This window comes from Chinchilla lanigera, unplaced genomic scaffold (genome assembly GCF_000276665.1).
Source record: "Chinchilla lanigera isolate Chin_1 unplaced genomic scaffold, ChiLan1.0 scaffold00039, whole genome shotgun sequence".
Taxonomy (NCBI): Eukaryota; Metazoa; Chordata; class Mammalia; order Rodentia; family Chinchillidae; genus Chinchilla; species Chinchilla lanigera.
This window is the reverse complement of record NW_004955440.1, coordinates 4,598,927-4,626,340: the sequence shown is the minus strand read 5'-3', so window position 1 is coordinate 4,626,340 and position 27,414 is coordinate 4,598,927. Positions and strand designations below refer to the sequence as shown.

Below are 27,414 nucleotides of genomic sequence, written 5' to 3'. Positions count from 1 at the left end.
GTTAAAAAATGTTAGAGTCTGGGCAATAGGTGGCCCCTGAGAGTTTAAAATCATGACAGCAAGAATGAGATTTCCTTTTTTAGAAAGATTTTGCTCACTGGAATGGGGGAAATGGTAATAAGAAGAAAGAGTGATGAGGATTGTGGATATGTAGTTCTTGGAGTGAATCCAACAGAAAAGTAAGAGTATAAACTGACTACTGCTTCAGGAGCTGTACTGGGAAAATTCACTTTCACTGCCTTCCCCCTACTCTTCCATAATATTGACTCCCTTCCTTAATCCTTATGTGAGGATTCTATTCTCTCCCTTTTTACCAACATTCTAAGTCCTAAAGTGGATCACCACTCCACTGACTAAGAGGTTAACTGCTAAATAATGATTTGCTATATTCACAGAACCCAGAACATCTAGTGACCTTCTGAGAACATGGAAATGTGTAATGTCCCTTCTTCTTCTTTCAATCATGTACATCAACTAATATAAGTTATGTAAATTACCATGAGGTTTAACTTGCAGAAAATTAATATGTCTGTCCAAAAAGAACTACAGGAACCAGCCCCAGAAGGGTAAGGTCCACTGCGATGTTCTAGAGAAAATAAAATGGAAAAATACACCCTGGAAAATGAAGACAACATTTAGCGCAATAGGCTTTCTGACTTGATCTTCTTTCTCTCCCTGTAAAAGTCTTTGGCTATCCTGCTTATCCATGCTGGAAGTTTGAAGAGGGCAGTCTGGTCCACCTTCTTAGATGCTAGCCCTTGAATAAATCTAATTCTTCTCTAACAACTCTCATTGCATAAATATTGACATTTACAGGTTAGGGTGGAGGCAGGAGGTTAGGGTACGGTAAAGCTGGCTGAGGAAGTAGGCATCACCTGTTAATGACAAAATCCCAGGACACATACCCAGAATAGTTCCCAAAGCCATGCATGTGACTTCTCCTGAGGACTTGAGCAGGGTTTCAAAAGGATGACCTAGATCTGACATCAGGTTGAGGGGAGGATGATACAAGAAGGACCGCCACACTGACTTTTTTCCAGTGTGTTCCCTCTTGCATGGGTGACCCCCACCCTGTAAGGTGTACTTCTTTTCATATTTTTACTTGGAACAAACTAACTTTGTAGAGACTGTTTCTTTACTTACATCTAATAAAGCTTTGCTACACTTTGTGCTTGTGCTGACCAATTTTTTGCTCAAGACAGAAAGAATCTAGAAACCACCTCAGGAGACTCCTGTACCTCCGAATCCCTAGCACCTCAAAACCTGGTAACAAAATGGCAAACAATCGAGATATTAGTCTGGTAACAAGAGCATTTCATAATAAGGCAGAGAAAGGAAGATGGAGAAAAGCCCTCTAAAATAGCAATATTATACAAATTTTACATAAATATCATTTTAAAGTAAAAAAGTACTAAAGAGAAAACCTAAGCATGAAAAATACAGGAACAATTGTTATTTTGTCAAATTTAAATTTCCTTCACTCAGGAATGAGTATTCCCCCTTAAGTGGTATAATTTGAAGAGCTTTTCAATACCTTAAGAAGCATAAAGGTGTACAGAATTTAAGAAACAGGTCATTTACCAGAAATTGTAGATAAAAGTTTCTAGTTCTCTCCATAAAAGAGTATGGAGTCACTTCCATGCTGGCAGACTTGTGGAGAGATTTTACGAAAATTTCAAAAGTTCGTTTCATCTTTCATCCCACAAATCTTTGCCAGGGCACTTTAAGATGCTCTCTTAAAATATCTTGGTTAGTAAAGTTATAACTTTCAGACCCTAAACATGTTCTTTTTATTTAGACAAAATAAACTTGTCCATATATATCTGTAACTGGAATATTTTAATTATACAAAATTCAATGCAGTTATAATATAAAATTCCTGAAGTTACTACATGGGTTATTATTCTCAAAACACAGAAACATTCTTTCTTACTTTTGTTTTTTGTGGTGCTGGGGATGAACCAGGGCCTTCCACAAGCTGGAAAAGTGGCTTTTCCCTAAGACACATCCCCACACCCACAAAAAGCTTCTTTGGATGGTGATGATGATGATGATTTTGCTATGTCTGTAGATTATACCCCGTCACATATGACAACACATTAATTAAATTATAATAGAACCAAGCCACAAATACTAAGTTATCTCTGGATGAAATATTAGTGGAGATAATTACTTCTCAAAAGCAATCATAATTTATCAGGAATCAGATATAAAACATTATATTTTCACTTTATTTTCTATTAAATTAAAGTTGGTTCTGCCCAATTAGAGCTGGGTTATTTGAAATACTGTTTTTTCTGCATTCTCCCATTCTTTCAAAAGCATTGCTTGTCCACTTGTAGCAATGCAATTTCATTTCCTCTAATCCTAAAATGTCTGTGAAGCTCAAAACAAAGCCAGGCTTCTGTACTATTTGTCTGACTATATATCGCATGACTGACTTCTCTATGAATTGGCTTTTGTTATACGCAGTTTTTCTACTGAAAAGAAGGGTTGTTTAGACACACTTAAACTTTTACACAATAATATATGCTGAATCTTGCCATGCCTGAATTAGTATTTTCTTTCATTCATTTGTCAGTTTACACTGATAGCTTGTAAAGGCCAAACCCTATGCTGGGCTTTGGAGATAGAGAAATAAAAATGATTTCATCATGAATTTCTATAAGTTCTTACTCTAGCAAAAGAAATAAAAAATCCATGTAGAGCCAGGCATAGCGGCATGTGTCTGTAATCCCAGCTCTCAGGAGGCTAAGGCAGGAAGATCACTGCTAGTTCAATGCTCGCTTGGGCTAGAAAGTGAGGACAAGACAAACTTGGACTGCACAGCAACATCCTGTCTCAAAAAAAAGGATGTGGTATTTTTTAAAATATAAAGTTAGATGTAGAACTAAGTAGAAGCACAAAAGAAGCAGACTTTTTGCTATAATGGGCAGCATCTATATTACCCTAGATAATGAGAGGTCTGAAAGAAAGGAGATGTCCCTTTGGCAAGACTCAGGGGAGTTCACGAGTGTTCTAATAAGAATCAGGTATATAAAGGGGAGACAGATAAATAATACAAGCAGGTCAGTGGCGTGGGTCCATTTGAATTTTAGTGTCATAACTGTTAAATCTTGGCATGATAGATATTAGACAGGTATTTCAGGACAAAATAGTATAATATGGACTACCAATGGATGGCAATACGTAGCAAGAGAAAAGAAAAGTTTGAGAGATACTTTGGAGTCAAACTACTAAGAACTGATGATTGAATCAAGCATTCAAAAACATGCTTTGAATGCTTATGAGCCTTCATGCACTCTTTCAGGTATTATGAGTAGAGCAGTTGAAGAAATGAAAGAAAAGTAAAAATCCTTTCAACTCTTTTGGAAATTTACCTCCCAAAGAAATGAAGACTGGCAAAGGAAATAGGAAGGGATGCACTGGATCATTTTATAGCAAAGTCAGAAAGAACTCATGAAGAGACAGTGAACAGAGATGTGACTAAGGCAGTACAAAGGAAGGGCCAAAAAGAGAACAGAATGCAGTGCGTTGAAGTATGGGAACGCTTTCATGTTTCACTCTTTAGCAAAATACTGAAAAGCATAGTTGGGAGTATAAGTTAGTGTCTTAATAATAGTGCACATGCTATTTTGCTGGCCAAATTATGCAGCCTAGAGTCAATGCAGAGGCGGGGAATACATCATGCACATTCTCATCAGGCAGTGGTGGCATTTATTGAGAAATACTACTGGCTAACTGTGCCCAACAACTTCATTCTTAAGTCTTTTAAACAATAAAGTACAATTTTAACATTTGTCCTCACAATGATTTTTCCAAAGCCAAACAGACTTGGCTTTATCTGTGCTTTGAATCATCCATGAAATCCATTAAATTGGTAATGTAGAATTTATTAAGTTGTATTCCACAGCTATGTGAATCGGCAGGAAAATTCATCATGACAAATATTGTCCTTGTGAGAAAGTCTTCCTGATATCATCATGGGAAATATGTTTTATGTCTTCCAAATACAAATGGGAGACAAAGTCCACGTAAGGGTTTAAAAGAGGAAAGCACGAATCATTCTTTTTCGAAAAAACAGACAAGAGTCACTCTTCTGTGTCTCAGTTTGTCCATAAAAAAACTAAAATTCTTGATAGTGAGTGAACAAATGCACATAAAAACAGTACTGTGCCTTTATTAGTGACAATTAGAAGTTTCTCTTTATTTACTAGCTATATATCATATTCCTAGAGGTGGCACAATAGTACATTTTCTCTATTTTAGAAAATCAATTTTGAAAAGATATATTCTTAAAGTATCAATGTAAGTATCATAAAAGCTATAAAACTATAGTAAACTTTGATCAAAGCATTTCATTTAGAGAAAATCCTTTAGCTACCCTGAGAGCTTTTGCTAATACACTGTAAATTGTCTGAGCTGTAAATATCTCTTCTTCCCTGAAGATATTATTTCTCACCTGAAATAATTTTTTCCAAATTCAAACACACTTACATGCAGACACACATCTGTGAAAACTTAGAGGTGACTGATAGATAACACTGAAAAGATACATATATGTGGAATAATTTTGTCAATTCTATCTCCAAATCATACCTTGGAAACTCTTCTATTATTGCCACCATGCTTGTCTAACCAGCTCTTACATTTTACCTTTACTATATGCAATAATAGTCCCCCAACGGCTTCTTTGCCTTTTTAAGTTTTCTGTGCACAGTAGTTAAAGTGATGTTTTAAACACAGAAACTCAATCATATCACTCACCTCACCCCCAGCTGCTACCTGCACTTGGATTAGATTCATGTGCTTAACTGGTCCCAAAAATTCTCCAACCTTCAATCCTTTATCACCCAATTCGATTCTCACTCCACTCCTTACAGTGAAACTGAAAAGCGTGTGTCTCATCTCTCTCCCTCTGACTCTGCCAGAACATCTCCCCTGACTATCACAGCATGGACACCCACTGACTGAAGTGGCCGTTTTGTGTACCTTTAATATGACTGCTACCTTCTCACTCTTTGCATCTCAGATCTGTGGGAGAACTTTCCTAGAGTCTATCTAAAGATTTTCTATTCAGGGGTCTGGGGATTTAGCTCAGCGGCAAAAAGCGCCTGCCTGGCAAGCGCAAGGTCTTGAGTTCGGTTCCCGGTACCGGAGAAAAACCAAAAAAAAAAAAAAAATAAAGATTTTCTATTCAGTATCTTCAGAGCTAATCATGACTTAAAATTCTTTTTATGCACTTGTACAATAAACTCCACATGTCCCTGATTTTGCTATAATTCTAACATTGTAAACCCAAATCACAGAACAGGTACAGAGCAGGTGTTCCATATACTAGTTTCAAAAAATAAATAAATAAACCAATATACATGCCAAAGCTCTAAAATTCAGATTAGAGCCATCAAGATTTGGCTTCCTTAAAATGGATCCACTACTTGTTTGTGAAATGTTCAATGTTGCTAAAAGCCAAGTCATTTTAAACAATTCTGAAGACTAACTGAGGAACCAGATTAGGGCAATTATGGCACTAGAGAATCACTAAACTTTAAATTGGACTCATAAAATGATATGGGCATATATTAAATAAAAATGAACTTCTATATTGGCCATAAAGATGAACTATTACTTATCTGAATTGTACAATAGAAATGAATTCAGTACCATTTCTGACACTAAAGACCATGGATACTAAAGCCCAAACCCACCCATTTGTTTATGGAACTTCTCAGACACAAAATCTCTTTCCCTAATCCTCTGTAAAACTTCCACTCTATTTAATCTTAAACATAAAAAATAGTATGAAACATAGAAAAGGAAATTCATAAGCTTCATGGTAATTCTCACTCTCAGCCTTGTTCACCAACTTTTTTTTTTTTTTTTTTTTTTTTTTTTGGTTTTTCTCCGGTACCAGGAACCGAACTCAAGACCTTGCGCTTGCTAGGCAGGCGCTTTTGCCGTTGAACTAAATCCCCAGCCCCTCCAACTTTTATCCTAGGTGTACTTAACCTTCATTCCTTTCTCCATCCTCTCATATCTTTCAAATTCTTTCAACAAAGTCTCAAAAAAGGGTAGTCTTCCATTTGATTAACATTTTAGAACACTTTCCCAGACTGCCTCATTTTATTTCATACCATTTTATCCTATTCATTTGGGGGTACTTATATATTCTATGAAAAATATTCAAAACCAATTTTCTCACTGATATTCTGTTAACTACATCAGAAAAATTCAAGGCCCAATGCCCTCCATGCATATAACCATAACTCCAAATGCACCATAAAATATGTGCATTTGCCTGTGCTTTGGCTTTCTCACTGAAAGAGAACAACGGCACTCACTACCAGGAGCCAAGCAGCCAACATACAAAGGTGCACTACTGAGTAAAGAGTCAAAAGTCTGACATCATCGCAGTCCAGACAACCACTGGGATAAGGATGTGCGCATTTCTTCTATTTTATGAGTGGCCATGGACTATTGACAAGGAAGAACAAAAGCAATTATTAGTGAACAAGGCCATGAACTCTAGAGCTTGGACAAACCTCCTGAGCTTTGCCAGTGCTCTCATCTGTTATTTCTCATCCATCTCCTTACCAGAGCTGCTGCAGTAGGAGGGGTCGACAGGTCTTCCATTTTTATCAGAGCAGGCGATTGCTCGAAAACGTAGGCCTTCTCCGCATTCTTTGCTGTCTCCTTGTCCCCGCAGTCCCCACTGAGGCTCTCTTCTGCCTTCCGGAAGAATGCAATCTGACCAGTTTCCGGAAGGCTGAGATATAAATACATCACAAGGACACGGTTCCATCTGCACGAGTGGGTACAGGTCAACATCCTGGCATTTCTCCTTCTTTCTGCTCTTCCCTGTTCCAACAAGAGACATGGGTGCATCAATTTTATATCTGCCATTTTACTGAAAGTCATTCACATTTTTGCTTTCACAAGCTCTTAAACTAAACTTTAGATAAAATAACACTTTTCCTTTTTTTCACTATTGTTTGCCCTGGAAGGTAAACCCTCGGACAAGGAAGCAACTCCCAGGGCAATTTAAGGTTAATGTGAAAACAAAAGTGCTTTCTTGTTGAATCATGGTACAGAACACTTAGAAAATGTTTCCTAAAGGATCAATAGCTAGAAATCTCTTATTAATATGTTTAATATTACTTTCTATACATTTTATTGATAACATTGATTAACCTTGTCTCCATACTCCCTGAAACTAATAGCTGTCAGAAAAATTAATGAAATGCTCTGTGGAGTAACTCCCTTTTCTGCAAGTAACTTTTTAAACACAGTTTATTCAAAAAGCAAATGATATCCTCCTATACTATGATCTTAAAATAAGGGTAGAGAAGACTTCAGATGCTTTGGACAATGCTGGTAGTATTCATTTTGGTCCCTGTTATCATATAGCTAACAAATATTGGTACAGTACACTGTAATAAATTATAAAAACAAATTAGATAATTAAATCTGACAAAAAGCTATGTGTATTTGAGAAAGCCTTTTAACTTAAGTATCCTAGAATATAACTCTCCATTGCCAAGTGACTTTGATGGTTCTTTCAGCTGTGGCATTGACGTTGTGATGACAACAGTATCATTTCTCACAGCTGTGAATACCTGATAATCATGTTTAGTGGATTCCAACTCAGCATGTAACTTGATTCATTTTTGCTACCAACAGACTTTCTCTGGACTACTAACATTTCTCCTAGATCTAATAATTCAACCTTTGTTCTCTCATTACTAGTCATTAGCTAGAATCATGGCTGGATATAAAAAATGTAGGCAGCTTTATGGGTCTATTTCCTGTCTTTATGGAAGGTTGGTAAATCCCTGATACAAGCTTATGCATGGGCTATGCGGAATTGCCAGATGGTTTGCATCACACACAATTTTGCAACTGTTGACTGGATGATTGCCTCTATGTTCTGCCATGACACTCATGTTCACAATAGATAAGAAGGATTCTTATAATACCTAGAATTGGTGTGGCAATAGCTTTAGCCATCCCCTGTACCTTTGAGAATGTGTATTCACCCACTTGTACCATTAGGAATATTTATAGTAAGCTTGAAAAGCATGGCCTCCATCTAGCTTTGAGGATTTACTGGTTGACAGTTTTATCAGTGGGTAGCAATTGGTTTCTTTTTATTACCATTAGCATGCCCAATCTGTATTTTTCCCAAAATTCCAGTGAAACTCCTTGTCTCCACCTCTTTTATTTCTACTCTCTTCTAAACCCACCTAACCCTGGATTCAGAGTCTACCTATTTCTTGAAGTGATTCTTACCAAAATGATAAACAAATAAATGCAACTAAAAGAAACAGTTCTTTATCTTTCAGACAAGATCACTCAGTCATGGTTTAGTGTTGGCTGCATGCCATTCTTGAAATACCCTTCCCCAGTTCCATAAAAACATATCATTGTTGTCCATCACTCTTATGCTGTGGCCCCATGAATTTTTTCCTTTCTCTCTCTTAACTGTACCTCTCTTAACTGATGAGTTCCTCAGAGAAACCAATCCAGTTCACTTCTGATGCTATGTGCTTACATGCTTAAAGAAGTGTAAGTATATTTCTTAAATTCTAAATTATTACCTTTATGCTAGATTTTTTTGCTCAAGCTTTTGAGACAGAGACTAAAAAAGTCACATAAAAAAACCAAAGACCCCTAAGCATTTGAAATGTTACATGGTAACCATTAATCATATGTGGAGATTTCCACAGAATCATCCCAGGGAGACACTCTAGTAATACAGCCCCCGGCACAACAGATACTACAGCAGGGTACAACAATTGCACAGCAACTGTACAACATTATAATTATTGGTAGTAAAAATCTCACCATATGTCCAAGTACCTGTAAGCTCTATGAAATCCAGGTCTGCCCTGCCTATTTGCTTACTGTAAGGTTAACTAGAGATGCTCATTGAACAACTGAGAAAATGAAGTTGGAAAAAGAAACAAAGGAGAAAGAGGGAGTGGGAGGGGAAAGAAGAGAGAGTAAAAGACAAGACTGAAGATGAGAAGGCGATGGGAAGAAAAAAGATATGTATCAGGCAGATGAAGTTACTAGCAGAACAAATGTTCCGCACAAAGGGACACTGTCTCCGTATTTATCTTTTCTAATTACATGACATTACTGTGTGAAGAGGGATTGAAGCAAGTTAGTTAATGCAAAAATGATTCTCACAATAAGCAACAAATTATATGCAGTATTTAATTACATTTTAATCAAAATCAGTATTAACTTTCAGAGTCACAGCCAGCTGGTACTAAATCAATCACTAGCAAAAATCTAAAGACATTTAATTTTTCCTTAAATCAGACTGTTAATTTTATCATTATTATGAGTATATACACACACATATATACACATACATATCTATATATGCATATATGTGCATGTGTATGTAAATATGTGTGTACCTACACTTACCTCGAACGTATTTTATCTAATGATAGCATTGTATAAACCATTACAATAATTACCATTCTATTGAAAATTGTGCTTAGTGAATTAAAAGTCTCTTATTAAAAACTAGAAGACAAATAATACCCTAGAGTACCCCATACTCAAGACAGTGACCTGTATATGTGTTTATGTGCTCCTCTCCACTTGGCTGTGTTAAAGACTTGGTCAGATGGCTTTTCTGTCATTCATATTAGAGATAGTTTACTGCTAGTTTACACAGGAGATAAGAATACCCAAGCATTATGTTCACACTAGTGAAAATAAGTCTTAAAATGTAGAAATATCATTACTGATTGTATTTTTACAGCACTGATATTGAAAGATTCATTTCAGTGAATTTTGTTTCTGTCGTTAATGAATTTCAGGAAACCTCTTTGTGTGTGTGTGTGTGTGTGTGTGTGTGTAGACATAAAGACACACAAAGATCAGTTAACCATCTAAAGTAATGACAATTAATAGTTTAGAAAAATTCTAAATAGTCTTCTAATTTGAGTAGTTATTAATCTTCAGAGTTAACTTTCACAAAGTGCATTTTTAAAAAGTCAAATTCATTAAAGCTTTAACAATTTCTAACTGCTGGCTGTAAAATAAATAAGTAGCCTATGATTTTCCGTACATTGCATTCCTGTTTTACAGATGCCAAATATCATTAGCAAACCTTCAAGAGAAGAGGAAAAACCTGGCCACTAATTAAAAACTTTCCCTTTAAAGGCAATTCTCTCAACTCAGAGATTCAAAGAGTTCCTATAATAATGGCTTCTAACACATCATTGTACTGGCCAACAAAGTGTCAGAAAGTTGCTTCCCGAACTTCAACTTATTCTCTGCAGAAACATCCTGTTCTATCGTATTGTTTCTATAAGAAATTTGGTTTATCTTAATAATATAGGCAATGTTGCATAAAACTATACATCCATAAATTTTTGTGAATGAGAGAGCACAAATTTTGGTATACCTTATCTGATGTTTCTACTGTGATTATACATTTCATTTTCTCTTACAAATGCACACACAGATTGTGTGCAGAAATCCCGTGAAAGGCTCTAGTTGATTAAGTAAACCCATTACAGTGAGTTAAATTATAAATGTGATCAGGTAAGCAAAGCATTCAAACAAAGGAGCCGCAAAACCAAGAGAAATAGCACTTGAACTGCTCATGAGTACAAATGGTCATCTGTGCTTAATTCTTCAATGTCAACACCAATTTTATTATCTCACTGATTATTCTGGCATTTTTCTTTGCTTGTCTATTCCCTGAGTTAAATATTCTGCATATACAAATACATGTGCAGCCAAGACAAGTTTTAGCATATTATTTTGACAAGTAGCTTATGTATTACTGTACCAGGTCTTTGTATATTGTAGGCAAAACTTACTGACCCAGGACTTAAATTATTATTATTAGTAGTAGTAATAGTACCAGCAATCAAACTCAGGACCTTGCATTTGCCAGGCAGGTGCTGCACCGCTGGGCTGTATCTCTGGTCCATGATTTATATTATAAGTTGTTTTAATTTCCATTAATTTTGGCTGATGTATATAGAGCTGACAAATAATACTATGCTACAAAAACAGAGCCTATATATGCAATTTAAGTATTACTTTACACTATTAAAATTTTAAAGTTAGATTGCTTGTAAGATAAAAGCAAAAAATAATGTAGTTAAGGTCTGTCCTCGCTGTTCTAATGACTGCACTTAAGCTTGCTGAAATTCTGGGATGGTAAACCTCCAGAAACTTTGTCATTCGTTTCCCAAAAGATGCTGGTGGATAAAATGCCTCATCTGATTCAATGATTATAAAAGTATACAGAAAAAACTACTTTATCATTATAAAGTTACAACTATCAATTGGATGAATTTATATGTAAAGTGCTGCTCCAGGAGCTATACTAAGGGGTGGGACATATTAAAGGAAAAGGGGCTCACCTGCCACAAACTCTGGACCTTTGGAGTTTTTATTTGGCATGGCAGATTCAGAGAAGTATAAGTATAAGTAAAGATGGCAAGGCACACCCTACCTGTGAGCTGTCGTCGCCTGCTCTGAGTGGCTTCACAGTCCTTGGAGCAGGATGTAAACTTGGACCACGGAGTGAAGGTGCAGTCTTCTCGACATGGGACAGTACATTCTTGCACGAGGGGAGGCATGGCATTCGTCTGCTTCAGACATTCCATCATTTCCGCCGATTGGTTATCCTCAGAGACACACGAGACAGCTTCAAAAAAAAAAGCACACCTTCTTTTGTAACTATTTTGATTAAACCAGTGAGCTGCTGGTTCTTTGACCAAATAGTAGAATTCCCCAATGTTTATAAATCTCCTTTTCACTGTGATTGCACACAGTGTTCAACATAGCTAACCTTATTGCTCCCTGGAAATTACATTTTTATTGTTGCCATTGAAGGTATTTGAGGATTTAATTGGTTTCATTATTAATCCAAGCCCTGCACTGACAGCAACCAAAATAACTTCCAGCAATTTATTATACTTCCTGCTTATGAGCATCTGATCTCTAGAGATGATTAAAAAAAAAAAATTGGAGGAGAATTTGTGAAAGTGAGATGAGGACAAAAGGACAAAAGCAATTTTTAAAACTCCCAGGGACTTGACTCCTCTTAGACTTGATGTTTCTTTAGATGACACCAATGGAAGTAGCACTATTTTCACACCAGAGTCAGTATCTAAGAAGTGCTTTCTGTTGTTTATGGGCTAACTTTGTTCTGCTTTTCAATATTCAAGGCTTAGTAAAAAATTTAAATCTTTTTCTGAGCACAAACATCATTTATCTGGGATAATTCCCCTTATAAATATTTTATTAGTTGCAAGTAACTTCTCAGTGTCTCTCACAATCTTTTTCAGCTCAGAGGTCCCTAACATAACAAAACTAATAATGATGATTAATTATTATCAAAATAATTAATGATAATACAAAATAACTAATACTAAATAATTAAACATTTTAAAAATTTTGCTTACGTTTTTATTTGATTCTTTGGACTCATGTTAGGTATTTATTTGATTATGAATGCATGATACTTTGTGCATCTTTTATTCACCCTGATTAATTAAGGATTCTGTAAAGATGTGTGTTTATGTTGCGTGGATCAGTATTTCTCAGTCTTGCAACTGTTGAAATTTTACATCAGATAATACTTTTTATTTATTTGCCATACATAATGATCACATTTATCATAGGGAACTTGTACCTCTAAATTATACATCTTAGTTCTTCTTTTTGTGTCCATTCTCCTCCTTCTATTTTACCATTCTTCCCCTCCACACTTACAAAATTATTTTTTACTATTTTTTCCTTCCATTCTTTGCTTATCTGTAATCTATTTTTCCTTTCTTCCCTCCCCGCATCCTGTTCCCCTTCCCATTTGAACATGATTTTCCTACTTCCCAATGTCTGTCCTCCATTTTGTTCCTTATTTACCCTTAGGATTTCCCACATAAGGGAAATAATGTGATATTTAAACTTGCGTACTTGATTTATTTCATGTAAAATCATGGCTCAAGGTCCCTCCTTTTACCAACAAAGGACTCAAGTTTACCTTCTCTACGGAGAGTACTACTCCATTGTATATAAATACCACATTTTCTTTATCCATTCATTGGTGATGGGCCTAGGGCTGTTTCCAAGATGTAGCTATTATAAATTGTGCTGCTATCAACATGGGTGTATATATGTCACTATATTATACCTTTAACAAAGCACACATTCTTTTATATCTATTTTGATTAAACCAGTTAGCTGCTTGTTCTTTGATCAAACAGTAGAATTCTCCAATGTTTATAAATTTGGTTTTCATTGTGAAACACGGGTAGGTGCCTAAAAGGAGAATGGCTGGATCGAATGGAACCTCTATTCTAGTTTTTAAGGAATCTCTGTACTGGTTTCCACAGTGGTTTCAGCGGTCTGCACTCCCACCAACAGTGGAGAAGGATTCCTTTCTCCCCAGAGATCGGCCAGCATTTGTTTTGGACTGATTTCTTGATGATAACCATTCTTTCTGGGGTAGATGGGATCTCAGTGTTATATTGATTTTCATTTCTTGACTGACCAGTAATATTCACCATTTATTCATATATTTATTTGCTATTTGTACTTCTCCGTCTGAGAAGTGACTTTATTTCAGATTCCCATTTTTGGATTTAGTCTTTATATTTGGGGTCAATCTGATTCCTTTCAGTTCTTTATATATTCTAGATATTAGTCCTTGGTCTGAGGAAGAGCTGGTAAAAGTTTTTCCCATTCTGTGCGTTGTCTTCTGTTGGTGGTTTCTTTCACTGTGCAGAAGTTTTCTTTCTTTCTTTCTTTCTTTCTTTCTTTCTTTCTTTCTTTCTTTCTTTCTTTGTTTTTTTGAGACAGAGTCTTACTGTGTAGTGCAGGCTGGACTTCAACTCACTATGCAGCCCAGACTGGACTCAAACTCACAGTGATCCTCCTGCCTCAGCCTCCCAAATGTTAGAACAACAGGCTTGTGCCTCCATGCCCAGCCCAGAAGCTTTTTAATAAGATAAGAACCAGTTGTTGGTTCTTTGTAATATTTCCTATGCAACCAGGTATTTGTTCACAAAGTCATCACCTACACCTATGTCTTCAAGAGCTTCACCTATTCTATCTTCCAGTAGATTAAGTGTTTCTGTTTTTATATTTAGATATTTTAGATCAGACCATTTTAGCATGACTTCCTGAGCAAATTTTGTACATGGTAATATATTTAACAGAAACTCTGGCCTCTATCCATTATATGCCAGTAACACGCATCCCCTCAACCTGTGACACCTGTCTTTGACATCAAGACAAAATACCCAACACCTGAAAAATAAAGGACATGAGGTTTATTTTAGTTGTCATTTTATAGAGTTTTCAGTCCATAGTCAGCTAGCTCCAAGGCAGGAAGTCACGGTGGAAGGTCCTGGGCAGAGGAAGCTACTCAGTGTCAGGGCGGGAAGGCAGCTCAGCACAAAGGGAGGAGCCAGAAGGGAGATATATTTTTCTAAGCCAGCCGCTTCCTTCTAAAAATGAGTCAGCTATAAGCTCCACAATCTAGTCATCTTCCCCAGATCTTGCCTATGAATGCACAAGGCTTTGGGAGGACATCCAGAAGTAAACCATAACAATGCCCCAAACTATTGCCAGATATTGCCAAATATCTCCAAGAAATAGCCCACGTTGAGAACTAATCTTCTAATTTGCTCCCTAATATGTCTGTCTTTTGAATATACAGATTCTAAACCTTGACTCCTGATAGATCAGCATCTCTGGGCAAGGAATTGGGGACTACTTTTGTCTTTAAATGTCCTATGTGACTTTGATCCAGCCGCCATTGACTATACATATTTGGCATAGTGCCACTGGACATGCTATGCATTAATGGATATTTGCTGAGTTCATTATCCTAAAGAAACATAGTTTAGGATCATAGTTATTACTTAAACTCTTTCATATCACAAGGAGAAAAGAGACTTCAGCACATACTCAATGTTAAGAACTGTATAAAATCTTCTAATACCGAACAAATGCACATAGTAGTTTCTACAAGTTGCCCATTCCTTTTATTCTTAAAAATTCTTTTCCATTCTGATCACAACAGAGAACAAGTCTAAATGAATATTATAAATGTTTTTGTTTAGAACTGGTGAAAGCAAAGACAACTAATGCTTGGGGGCCAAAGAATTAGCTAAGATAACAATAGATACACACACAATACTTCCCGATTTGCACATCTGCTCCATAGCAGGTGGAGCTATTCATTGATTTTTGTTATTTTTTTGTTTTCTTTTTATCCACATCCTAGGAACAAAATCCACTGCCTATCCAGCCAACATCACCTGCATTTTCTTTGTTGGGAATATCGCACCCATTAATGATGAATATACAAATGCATTATCTTAAGTAGGGTCCAAGCTAATGTTATCTGAATTGCATGTGCAAGCTAATCAGTTCAGAGTCAATTTAGAGAACTTTTTGTTGCCAGGTTAATTTTTTTCCAAGTGCACTGAATAACATGACGAATTTTAAAGACCTTTAAAAGGCACTTCTATGTGACATACAATCCTCTAGTGTGTATAAATAAGGTTTTCTTCCCAGTGACAATAAACTTTCATTTTTTATTTTCTATCATTTGTTTTGAGTAAGTTTAAAATTGAAAGCTATGATAAATACAAATTTAATGGTACTTGAAAGTTTTAAAAACTCAATTTGAATACATTGCTTTTACAAAGGTGTATACTAAGCTGTTATTTAATGAAGAAAAGTGGAAGAAATTTAAAAAGTATAGCTATAGTATATGATGGAATTCACAGATACTGTAGTCTACGGGTAACTACAAACACTAGCAGTTTATGGAAATTAAGATAAGTTATTTAATTATTTTTCTTCAGTCTATCAAAGACCATCTACAACAAAGAGTGGTGAGAATTCTAAGGAGTGCCATTCCTACACTACAGTCTGAATAAATACTTCAATCATTATTTTTATTTTCCATTATGTTTATTTTTTCAATGCAAACAGGTTGGTAGTAGTTCTGCAGACCAAATTCCCTCTCTCTCTCTCCCTCCCTCTCTCTCTTTCTTTCTCTCACTCTCTCGCTCTCTCTCCCCTCCCCCCCCATGCCTCATTTGTTCCTTGGCCATTCTCATTATCTGAAGGGGAAAGAGAAAACTTTGCTTACATCTTCAACTCATTCTGACTCTACATTTTAAATCACCATTAATCAAATAAATCAGATATGACCTCAAACTCATTACATTAATAGGCAGAGCAAATCACATCCATCATTTCTGATCAAAGTCCTGTGGTAGTGGAGTCTAGTGGAAACACTGGAGGCCTCTAAGGCCTGCAGAATGTATACAGGCAGAGCAGTAAGTTTAATAGCAGCCGCCTAAACCTGAGGCCCACAGCTGTGCTAATGGCAGACCAGGGGGAGTGGTGATGAGTGAGAACCTCAGGACACGCAGTCCTCAGCTTAGAACAGGAATCTTGGTTTTTCAGATTTCCCAAAGTCTTGGATTCTAATTTCAAAAATGGAAAAAGAAATCATTAAAACTGAAAATATAAACGAGCTAAATGAAATATTTTTTTCTTAGGAAACATCTAATATGACATCATTTAATAAACAGTCTTTCAATGACTGTGTAGTGAACTACAGATGAGGGTAGGGAAATATTGAAGAACTAGAAGGTAATAAGGATGCAGCAAAGAAAGTCAGCACAGGAAACAAAACAATACTCAAAAGGGAGGCCAGAGAGAGTAAGTAGGGATAATTAGTGGACAGAGGCACAGCCCGATTTGGAGGTCCCTTCCATGTAAAACGCATGAACAAAAAGTACTTTTAAGATATATAAATTACACGTAACTAAAATATAGTTTTACAACCACCTTAAAAGTAAATAGTCTGATTAAACCAGTCAGCATTTTTGGAGGAACAAATCATAGGCAGTATAGTATACTGATAAAATTATAGGCATTGGATAACACTTTTTATTTCTCAATGTTTCTTTGGGCATGTTAAATAACTTCCTTCTCACTCAATCCATGACATAGGAATAATAATAACGCCTACATTATATGGCTAATTGGTGCAGAGAAAATGCTTACCAAAAAACTAGGCACTCAGTGAGAGTCACACTATTATGATGAAAAGGATGCTGGAAATGGAATGTAAGAAACAGAAGGAAGAAGTGTCCATTAATTCTCTTGGTTCTTGGCTCAGGAATGATTTTCCAAATCCCACTAATTTTCTTTAATTCTAAAGAATGTGGCTGGGGCTTTCCTTGGATTACAGTGTGGATGCCAGCAGCCTCTTTCAGAGCCTACACGGCTCTCTCAAAGCCATTCTCTGATATGTATTCAAGTGGTGCTATATACATTCTACTTAGTGTCTTCACAAACAAAGCTTCTATGTTATCATATAAGACCACAACTCCAGAGAAAGTTACAAACTAAAATCTAACACTTATTGGTAATTCTTTCTAGAAGCATCAAGGTCAAGATTTTGAATAAAATAGAAGAGTTTCATGAGAAGGGGGGTGAACATTTGTACCCAGGCATGTTGGCCATATTCAAATCTTTGCGCACCACTTATTGCGGTGATCATATCAAGCAGAAAGAAGTACTATGTCCCTTTCATCCAAAGTTGAATTAATGAAGATTTTAATATCAAAGCAATATTTAGAAACAAGTATCAAAGGTTCCTTGACCATTTCAACCATTTTGGCATTTTTACTGACTAGAAGAGTGAATGTTAGACAGACAAAGTAAACAAAAACAAAGCAAAAAAAAAACTAAAACAATACAGCTAATGTCTCAGAGTGAAAATTAAACCTTTTAAAATTTTTCATTTGTATTTATTTATTTATTTATTTATTTATTTAGTCTTTTTAAGACAGGGTCTCATTATGCAGTTCAGACTGGCCTTCAGTGCACTTTGTAGCCCAGGCTGATCTTGAACTTGCAACAATCCTCCTGCCTCAGCCTCCCAAGTGCTGGGGATTACGGATGTACACCACCATGCCTAGCTTATTTTTTTATTTTAAATAGAATAACAAAATAACAAAATAACAACAACATATAGAAAAACAAAACAAAACCAAAACAGTAAAAATGGTACAAGGTTTCCAAACAAAATGGTAGGAACTAACAGTGATTGTTATATTACATATTGTTATCTTCAGTGAAGTTGCTCAGATTACCAAATATAAGAATTCAAGATTGATCAAACCATTAAAGAGAAAAAAATAATAAAAAGAAGATTTGAGATGATACAGAGCTTCACTAAACAAAATGGTAGGAATTCACCAATGGTTGTTATATTGCATATTGTTGTCTTCAAATTAGTTGTTCAGACTACCAGATATAAGCATGCAAAATTGGTCAAAAAATTTAACTATTAAATGTTCCTTTCAATAAACCATTAGATATTAGCACTACAATTAGAAATTGGAGAAGCCACACCTTTCATAATAGCATCTAAAAAATGGAGTACTTAGGAATCAATCTACCAAAGGAAGAACAAGATCTACACAGTGAAAATTACATACTCTGAAAAAAGAGATCTAAGAGGATTTCAGAAAATGGAAAGATATTCCTTTCCCATGGATAGGAAGAACCACTATTGTGAAAATGGTCATAATCCCAAAATTCTTGTACAGATTCAATGCAATCCCAATCAAAATACCATTAGAATACCTCACAGATCTAGAGAAAACATTCATAAAATTCATCTGGAATCAGAAGAGGCCTACAATAGCAAAGCCATCTGGGCAACAAAGGCAAGGCAGGAGGTATCACAATCCCTGACTTGAAATTATATTATAAAGCTACTCTGATAAAATCAGCATGGTACTGGTAAAAAAAAAAAAGAAACCCAGACCTGAAGATCAGTGGAACAGATCAGAAGATACAGACACATCCACAAACACACTCAGCCACCTTATCTTTGAGAAATGGGCCAAAAGTGTTCACTGGAAGAAAGATAGCCTCTTTAATAAATGGTACTGGAAAAACTGGCTTTCCACATGCCAAAGAAAAATAAACCTTTTAAAAGTCACTTTCTCCATGTCCATGGTGGTCTGCACCCTAAACCTGTTTATATAACAGAATCATTATCATCCACAACTTTTGTTCTAGAACACCTTACTGAATTTGACCCAAGTCATCCATCCACTCACTTGTTCTAATATATATATAATATATATATTATATATATATATATAATTAACAATTACAAAAGCACTTGTTATGTGTATACACATACATATTGTCTTGGTTACTTTTCTCCCATTGGTGAGACAAAAAAACCCAACACCCAAAATGAAGGAAGGAAAGGTTCACTTAGCTTACAGTTTGTGGAGGTTTCAGTCTGTAATCAGCTGGCTCCAAGGCAGCAGGGATAAAGTCTCAGGGGGCAGAAGACAGCGAAAGCAATAAGAGCAGAAGTGGGGAAAACAAGCCTCTTTTCTTCCCTTATATTGTAAGCAGGCTATCCTACCCCCCAGGTGGGTATAGCACTCACACAATCGCCATGCCCTACTGTTGCACAGGATGAGGATGTTTACAAAGTAAGGACCCTGGCTCCCTGCTGAGTCCTTTAGTTAAACTTCTAAACTTCTCAGATTGACACAGTGTATCAACCCTTACACATATACATCCACACACTCATGTATGTATACATATGCATAATATGTCTTCTAGCAGGACAGCACAATGTCAGTAAGAAGGAAGGAGATAAGTGAGAGTAGAACAATACTGTAGCATCCCTAATGGTGATAACCCAGAAAAAAATTGGTATGGAAGTGAACAGCAGGTGCTTCAGTCCTAAATGCAAGATTATGTAACGGCAGGCAGAAAAAATAATTTAGCTATCAAACAGCTGCTGTTTATCTGAACACTGAGCCCTGGGTCCTTCAGATCACAGTAAATCACTTTTAGGCCACAAGGTAGAGAAAAGATTTCTCTTTTGGTGCCTGCAAGTATGTAAAACATTGTGCTATACTGGTGGGGTGGGCCTGTCCATTAGTCAAGGGAGACACATTTACTTCGGCCCCTTCCTGTAGTATATTTTTACCTCACTTCAGTTGCCTAAGGGGTGTGGCAATTCAATTTTAATTATATTTTATTCATTAAACTTGGACTGTTTTTGCCCTCCCTGGAGGAAAAATTTTACTCCCAGGTAAAATTACTTCAAATAGTTTTAGAAGGATCTCATTATTGGGCAATGTTTAAAATTTATGTCTTGAGCTCTGGACAGAAAGCACACTGAGGAGCTGAGAAGCGCAGCTGTCACCTGACAAGTGGGTTGACAGGCTGATTTACAATCCTCAAAAACTCTCCTTGATTTAGGTCACATTAACCTACTCATAGTGACTAGCAAGGTACACAGGTACAGCAATGAGTTCAGCTACTTCTTTTTTCTCTCACTTGCTGTACAGAATGAGCCTTGGGAGAAAAGTACCCAGAAGGGGAGGCTGGAGTACAGAGATGATTTACTAATTGATTTTTCCTATTATCTGAATCTTTTCTATTCTAGCAGCATGAAAAAAAATGAATACCTGAATACCAAATAAGAATAACACAAAGACTTGTACAAATTTTCACTGTGCATCACTGTTAATTTTTTTTTAAAGAGCTGCTGCTAATATGGGATGGTCAGGTTGCCCTCAAAGGCTTACATATGACTGAAATCAGCAGATTATTAATTGTTACTAAATAGCTACTCTTCCTGTTCCCATCACCTCTAAACTTCGTTAGACATGCTGTGATGGTTCTCTTCTTTTTCATTATGACACAAAGGGACAGAGGTTACTGGCCTTATGATAAGAAATGATAATGCTCTGCCTAGGAAGACAAAGTAGGATGGACACTGCTTCATCAGATTTGTCTACCCCCATCACCCTCACCAAGGACACCCAAATTACTTTCCTGCAGTTGCTTCTGACCAGAGTTCAACTCTAATCACTGAAAGAAAAGGATGGCAAGAATTTCTTTCAAGAGGTCACGAATTGCAGGAAATGCAGTTGATATGTGAGAAAACTAGAAGGGCTGGAGCTATAGAGGTTATTGTCCTGCAGTGGCAGACTGCCTCTGCTCAGGGGCAGAGCTCAATTTACATGCACACAGGAGGTGTAAGGCTGCCCAGTCACTGCTCAGCTCAGCAAACATTCACACAGTGAATGCCCTCTATGTCACACTGCACTAGTGTGGCCGGGTGTGCACAGAAGGACAAAATACAGAAGACTTCTCAGCATTCAGAGCATGCAAGGGCACCAACCTGGGATTTCAGATATAGAGGAGTCAGTGGAGTCCTTCTGGAAATAACATTGCATTAATGGTGAGTAGAGTGGTCCGGTGTAAGCAGCGTAAGCTGTGCCAGGGGCTTGGAACACCATGACTCTTGTGCATGGAAACAAGCGATGTGATGAGCTGGCTACTCACTTCAGTAAGACCTTTGAGTTTTCTTTTGACAAGACATATCGCACTTCTAAGTACATGGTCAGTGTCTGTGTAGTGAGATGCTAATTTAATAACCACTCCGGATTGCTGGTATATGTGGGAACCAGGGTTGGAGCACAGCAGGAGTTCACATCCACAAGTCTGAAGAATTATAAGTCATAATTGAAAGGTAAAAATGTGCAACAAACTGATTGTATTCTCCAACCTTAACAAGTACGTCTTCATAATCACTTGGAGGCTGAGGATATACCTCAGTGGCACAAGCACTTGCCTGGCAAGTGCAAGGTCCTGAGTTTGACTCCCGGTACCAAACAATAATAATAACAATAATAACAATAAAAATAATAACTTGGAAAGCCAAGTTCCAATAAATAGTTCTGGAAGGATTTGGAATTTCAGGCTGGCATGTGATGGCAGGATTTCAGGACTGGCTTCATCTCTTCTCTCCCACAGCTTGTTTCTTTCCTGGGAGGGACCTCCTTGTACATGTTGGTGGGTGCTGCAAACCAACCCACAAGGCTCAAGTGGCACATAAGCCACTTTTGTCTACTCCTTGGGCTGGGGTTCGCTCAGAGGCATGCAAGCTTTCTTTAGAGGTCAGACTCAGAGAGAGGCTCCACCAGTCCTTGAGCCTGGCTCAAGCCACTGGGCAAGAGTCCAGGGTCCTAAGTACTGGATAGAATTTGGATAAGGGTCAAGCAGGAGGAGGAACAGGGGCTCTGCTGCAGCTCCTGTGGGAAGAAGCACAGCTGTAGGTAGGCTGTAGCAGGTATCCAAGGCATGGTGACCAGGTCAGGGCCCTCTACCTGAGACTAACTAGGGCAAAAGTATACTCTGCTGCAATTATTTCATTATGGCCTGATGCAATCTTATGAGTTCCCTTCCCAGTAGGTAATCAGGAAAGGTAAAAATACTAATTAACACTATCTCAGTTCTGGTCATTTCGATTCATTTCCTCCCTGATTAAAAGAGTTCCTTTTGAGTGAATTGGACCTCTTCCTTTTGAGACACTTGTTTCTCTTCCCAAGATGGCATCCAGGCATCTGTGGCAGGCAGTGGGAACCTCAGATCTGCACGAATGTCCTCTATAAGCTCTCTGGGTCTTTGCCATGCAGAGAGAGAGGCCCTTGTACACTCAGTGGCTGCTTGTGCTGGTGATACCCACTGTGAAAATTTCAGATTGAAGGTGTCATGACTGATTTGCCCTCAACCTGGTGGGCCACCATACTCCTCCCGGTGACACGATGAGGCCTTGTCTGGTCCTGGCACCTGCTGAAGTGCAATAGCCTGCTGGGGCCATGTGATAGCAGCCAGGGAAGTACCAAGTTGGCTGTCTTGTGAGCCTGCAGCCGGCACCAGTAGTTACAGCGCCCTCCTCCAGCGGGGTTTGGAAAACTTCCAGAAGCTCTTTGTAGCTAAGAAGTTCAGGGAACTAGGGAGGTATTAAGAATCTTCTCCTGCCTAGCAGCCCAGGCATGGCTGTCCTTATATGACATTGCTTTCCAGAGTTCTAGACAGTGCCCAGGGCAGAAATCCTTCTTTATGCCATTTTTCCTTCCACAGACTCCACTTCTAAAGCATCTCTCCTCAGTCAGGGGAAACTCTGACTCTATTCCTTGGGCTGTGCCACCTCCTCTCTTCTCTTTTTTTAACCTCCACCCTGGGAGGAAGGGGAGAGCTTTTCCTCCTTACTGTCTTCTAAAGACTTCCCTGCACTGCCTTGTTCTCCCTCCTGCAGCAGGATTCATGTGGTCACCTTCCCTGAAGTCGTGATGGCAGATAGGACACAGAGAGATGGAGAGGGAGAGGGAGAGGGAAACAAATGGGATTGAATTTAAGCATGTCAATTAAGAAGCATTTGATAAATACAAAGACTACAATTGCATGCTTCAGTATTAGGGGCTTTCAGGAGAACTGAACCTGTTACTAACGTGTGTACTGATGGGTTCTCTATTTTTTTTTTTTGTAGCAGGAATCAAACTCAGGACCTTGCACTTGCCAGACAGGCACTTATGCAGCTGAGCTATATCCCCTGCCTTTGATGTGTGCTCTAAATAAGTGACTGAGACACATCATGCTTTTGCTAATAGAGAGATGGATTCCTTGAAGCTCAGTAAGGAGCAGCAGGCAGGGATGGTGGAGCCACGTGGCTGGAGGGAGAGACTAGGTATTAGATGCTGAAAGACTTGGCTACTCTCCTGGACAGCTGAACTCTTTTGGTGGGACATAAGGAAAGCCGTGTGTGTGTGTGTGTGTGTGTGTGTGTGTATGTGTGTGTGTGTGTGTGTGTGTGTGTGTTGCTAATTCATTCCAGGTGCCATTACTGTTGTCGTTATAATGAATGTCCCACAAAGCGGAAAAAGAAATAGAAATTTATTCTCTGCCAGTTTAAGGAACAGAAATCCAAATTCAGCTTCACTAGGCTGAAGTCAACAATGCACCAGAGCTGTTTCCTCCTGGAGGCTCTTGGGAGAATTTGTTGCCTGTCTCCGTTCCCCTTCCAGACGCTGTCCCTATCCCTGGATCACAGTCTTTTCCTCCAGCTCCGAACTAAACAATCCAAATCTTTATATCTCCTATCTTTCTTTGGCTTCCATCCTAATGTTGTCTACTGTCTCTGTCTTATTAGAAAAATTGTGATCACACAATACCTAGTTGAATAAGCCAGTATAATCTCCTCATCTGAAATGTTTTCTGTACTTGCATCTCCAAAATTCCTTTTGCCATGCAAGCTAACACATTGACAGGTTCCAAGGATTAGAATTTGGTCATTTTTAATGGCCATTATTCAGCCTTCCCACAGGGCAACACTGCATCCAGCAGAAAATGAGGCCTGTATTACCTCTTTTCAACAACGGCAAGGGAAGCAGACTTGACACTCAAGTTTACAAGCCTATCCCATTTCCTGTTTTCACAACAAGTTACATTTTTGTGTCAATTAATGGGTTTTTCACTCTTCCTGCCTGGTTTCCTTCTTCTATCTAGCTTCTCTCTAAATTATTTTCCCCATATCTTGTTGGAGTTTCCTTAAGGAAAACAAACTGACATTTCTCCTTCTAGACTAATCACTATTAAGGATGCACATCTGTCATCAACGAAAATGTGTTCCAGTGACTAAGGTTAGCATTGTGTAGTCTGAATTATGGAAAATGCAAAACCACTGTCCCTGTCTAACCTTCTTGGATCCATCATTGGCCTAATATATCAATGAGAAGAAAATCTTTTTAGAGCAATATGGTGTTAAGAATGTGATGAGAACAACCAGAACAAATTAAAAGTCCTGTATCCTGATAAAGACAGCTTTCTCTGTACTGTCTTTCCCTAAAAAATTATTCACTGTACCGTAAAGACATGTGCCAAACTGTCTATGTAGTAGAAGTGACAGGAGCCCTGGCCATTTCCATATATCACCTTAAGCTCAAGAACCAACAGCCAGTCTATAGGAATGTACATAAATATGGTCTCTAGCATGCTGTAGGACAGGGCTTTCCAGCTTTTGCTGTGTCTAGTTACTTAGGCTGCAGGGAAGGGGAAATGATTGCTCTAATCCTGTCCCCAAACGGTGAGAGAAGCAAGACACTAGTTTTACAAGGAAGAAAGGAAAAGCATCCACCCAGCACTGACATTTGCAATGACTGTGTCCCATGGCCACCCACCCAAACTCCACACTCAAGATCAAATTCCACCAAGTCCCCTTTGGACTTCAATAACTTGAGCTAATTAGCCAGTCTGCATAATTGAATGCATTCAGAAGATGTCATCACAATTCTTTCTGTGACATTTGGCAGTAGTACAGGAGACAATTTTACTTGTTATTACTCAAAGAAATCCTTCTCCAAGTTAAAGTCGGTTCTCAGCATGCTCTAAGCCCTTGTATCGGATCTCTCCCCATGCAGTACACATTGCGTGGAGCACAGTATTCGGAAGCCCCATTTGGTAAAACTAGTGTTTCAGGAAAGTGTGTGCTTATGATTACTGTACATGCTGACTGACGTGTATGCAACTTTTGAGTGGAAACAGCATGAGTTGTGAAAATTGAATTAAACAATAAACCTGTAATTGCTTGTTAGGGTACTTTAATTGACTCCTAAGTACCATATGCGAAGCTGGGTGGCTGCAGGAGCCCAATTATAAGCTTGCTTACAGAAAGATATAACTCATTTTGCATGTTGGAAACATATTCCCCAATTATTGTTGCCCTCACAGGAAAGAATTTTCAAATAGATGAGAAATATGCTTAGTAAGCTAACAGCATATACTTAGTCCCTAGATTAAACTAGAAACATTTAGATTCTAAAACAACATCAGAAATATACAGTTGAAATATCCTCCTTCCCTTTTTCCAAGGCATTTGTTGAGCCCTAAGGGCCTTTGTATTACTGGCTAACCAAAGAAAGTGCAAAGCCAGGGCTCTTGGCTTCAAGCCATCTAACCCCTCATTGAAAAATACTGACAAAAATAACTATACCAGGAAAAAAAGAGAACAAAATAAAATTACAAACAATTCATAAATTTGATACAAGGACTAGCTAATATATGTGCATAGGTCATACAAGAGGAAAAAATGATCTTAAACTCTTGCTGCTGATCTGATCTGGTGTGGTCCACAAGGGAATGGTGAAATTGTGGTCAAGCTACCAGCCACACTGGGAGGAAGTAATCAGAGTTAGCTCTGGGAACATTGAGGTGTGTGAGAATCACAGGTGATTCAAGTGAAGATATCAGGAACTTAAAATGAAGACACTGAAGACCTTCAGGAACTAGTGTGGACAAGGAATAATTGTTCAGACCCCTGAGTCCAAGGTAGAAACAATAATTTATAAAAGCACTAAATTACCTTTCTATAGAACAAAATGTAGCCTAAGGATTGGGTTTACATAATAATATTTACCTGGACCACCAAAATGAATATACAGTATAAGTACAAAAAGCCACTTGTTTATTAGCAGGACTGTAAGACAAGTCTCTCAAACTACCTCCTTCCTAAACTAGGCCAAATAAAAATACATTGTGAAAGCAGTGGGGATGCTGTGAAAATTCAGCTACAAAAGAAGTTCCACTCCTTCCATTTGGATTTACTCTCTGGCTCTTTCCACAGTAATGAAATACTGCATTGAAGAAAAGCACTACAACTGCATATAAATTATTACATTCACTAAAACATTCAGCAGCAATCATTCTAAATTAAGACATGGCAGTGAATATAAAGGAGAGATCATTGGAACCAAGTTATTTAAAATTGATTAGTAATTCTTCCTCTGGCTTTTACAACACCTTGGGGTAGCTTCATTTATCTCAATTGACTTTCTTCCATTAAAAATGATTCAGTGGGGGGATAACTGTTAATATGTAGGGTGTTTCTTTTGGGGATGGTGTGAATGTTCTGGAATTAGATATTAGCAATGATTGCATAATTCAAAACATACTAAAATCCACCAGATTTTACATTTAAAAAGTTATTTTTATCTCAAGAAAGTTGATATAAAATTAAATTATTTAAATGTTGTAGATCTTAAATATAATTTCAGTAAAAGAACCCCAGTATTATGTCACAGCATAATGCCAACTGCATGCACTATTTCTATAAATTCTGGGAATCATAAACATTTACCAGTTAGCAAAAAAAAATCATTCTCCCAAATGTTATGCTGAGAATCATTTCATTATCTTTTATGAAGAATGTGCCCACAAATAAGGAACTAATATTTTACTCCTAATGTAGTTATTTTCACATACTTGTGATCTGTAAAGATTTATTTTTAAATTTTTCCCTGCCTTGAAAAGGAAAGAAAAAGAAATCTGACTAGAGCATTGTGTCATATTTGCCATATTAGAACTGTGTAGAACACTATTTAGAGGATACAGTCAGTTGAACTATGAAAAAGTACAGTAATATAAACAGAATTAATGCACTGAGAGGCCTCATAATATACATAAAATACCCAATTTCCATCTTGAAAAATCTTTAAATATATATAATTA

General features: G+C 37.5%; 1 protein-coding gene across 1 annotated transcript in view; it reads right to left on the bottom strand.

The window, feature by feature from the left end:
• Thsd7b (thrombospondin, type I, domain containing 7B) overlaps nt 1-27,414 on the bottom strand; it is a 780,466-nt gene that overhangs the window by 208,622 nt on the left and 544,430 nt on the right. Inside the window, exons 13-14 of the mRNA XM_013517433.1 lie at nt 11,495-11,689; nt 6,595-6,858 (exon numbers count right to left, since the gene is read on the bottom strand). Coding sequence (XP_013372887.1) covers nt 6,595-6,858; nt 11,495-11,689 — 459 coding nt within the window. The remainder of the gene's footprint in view (nt 1-6,594; nt 6,859-11,494; nt 11,690-27,414) is intronic.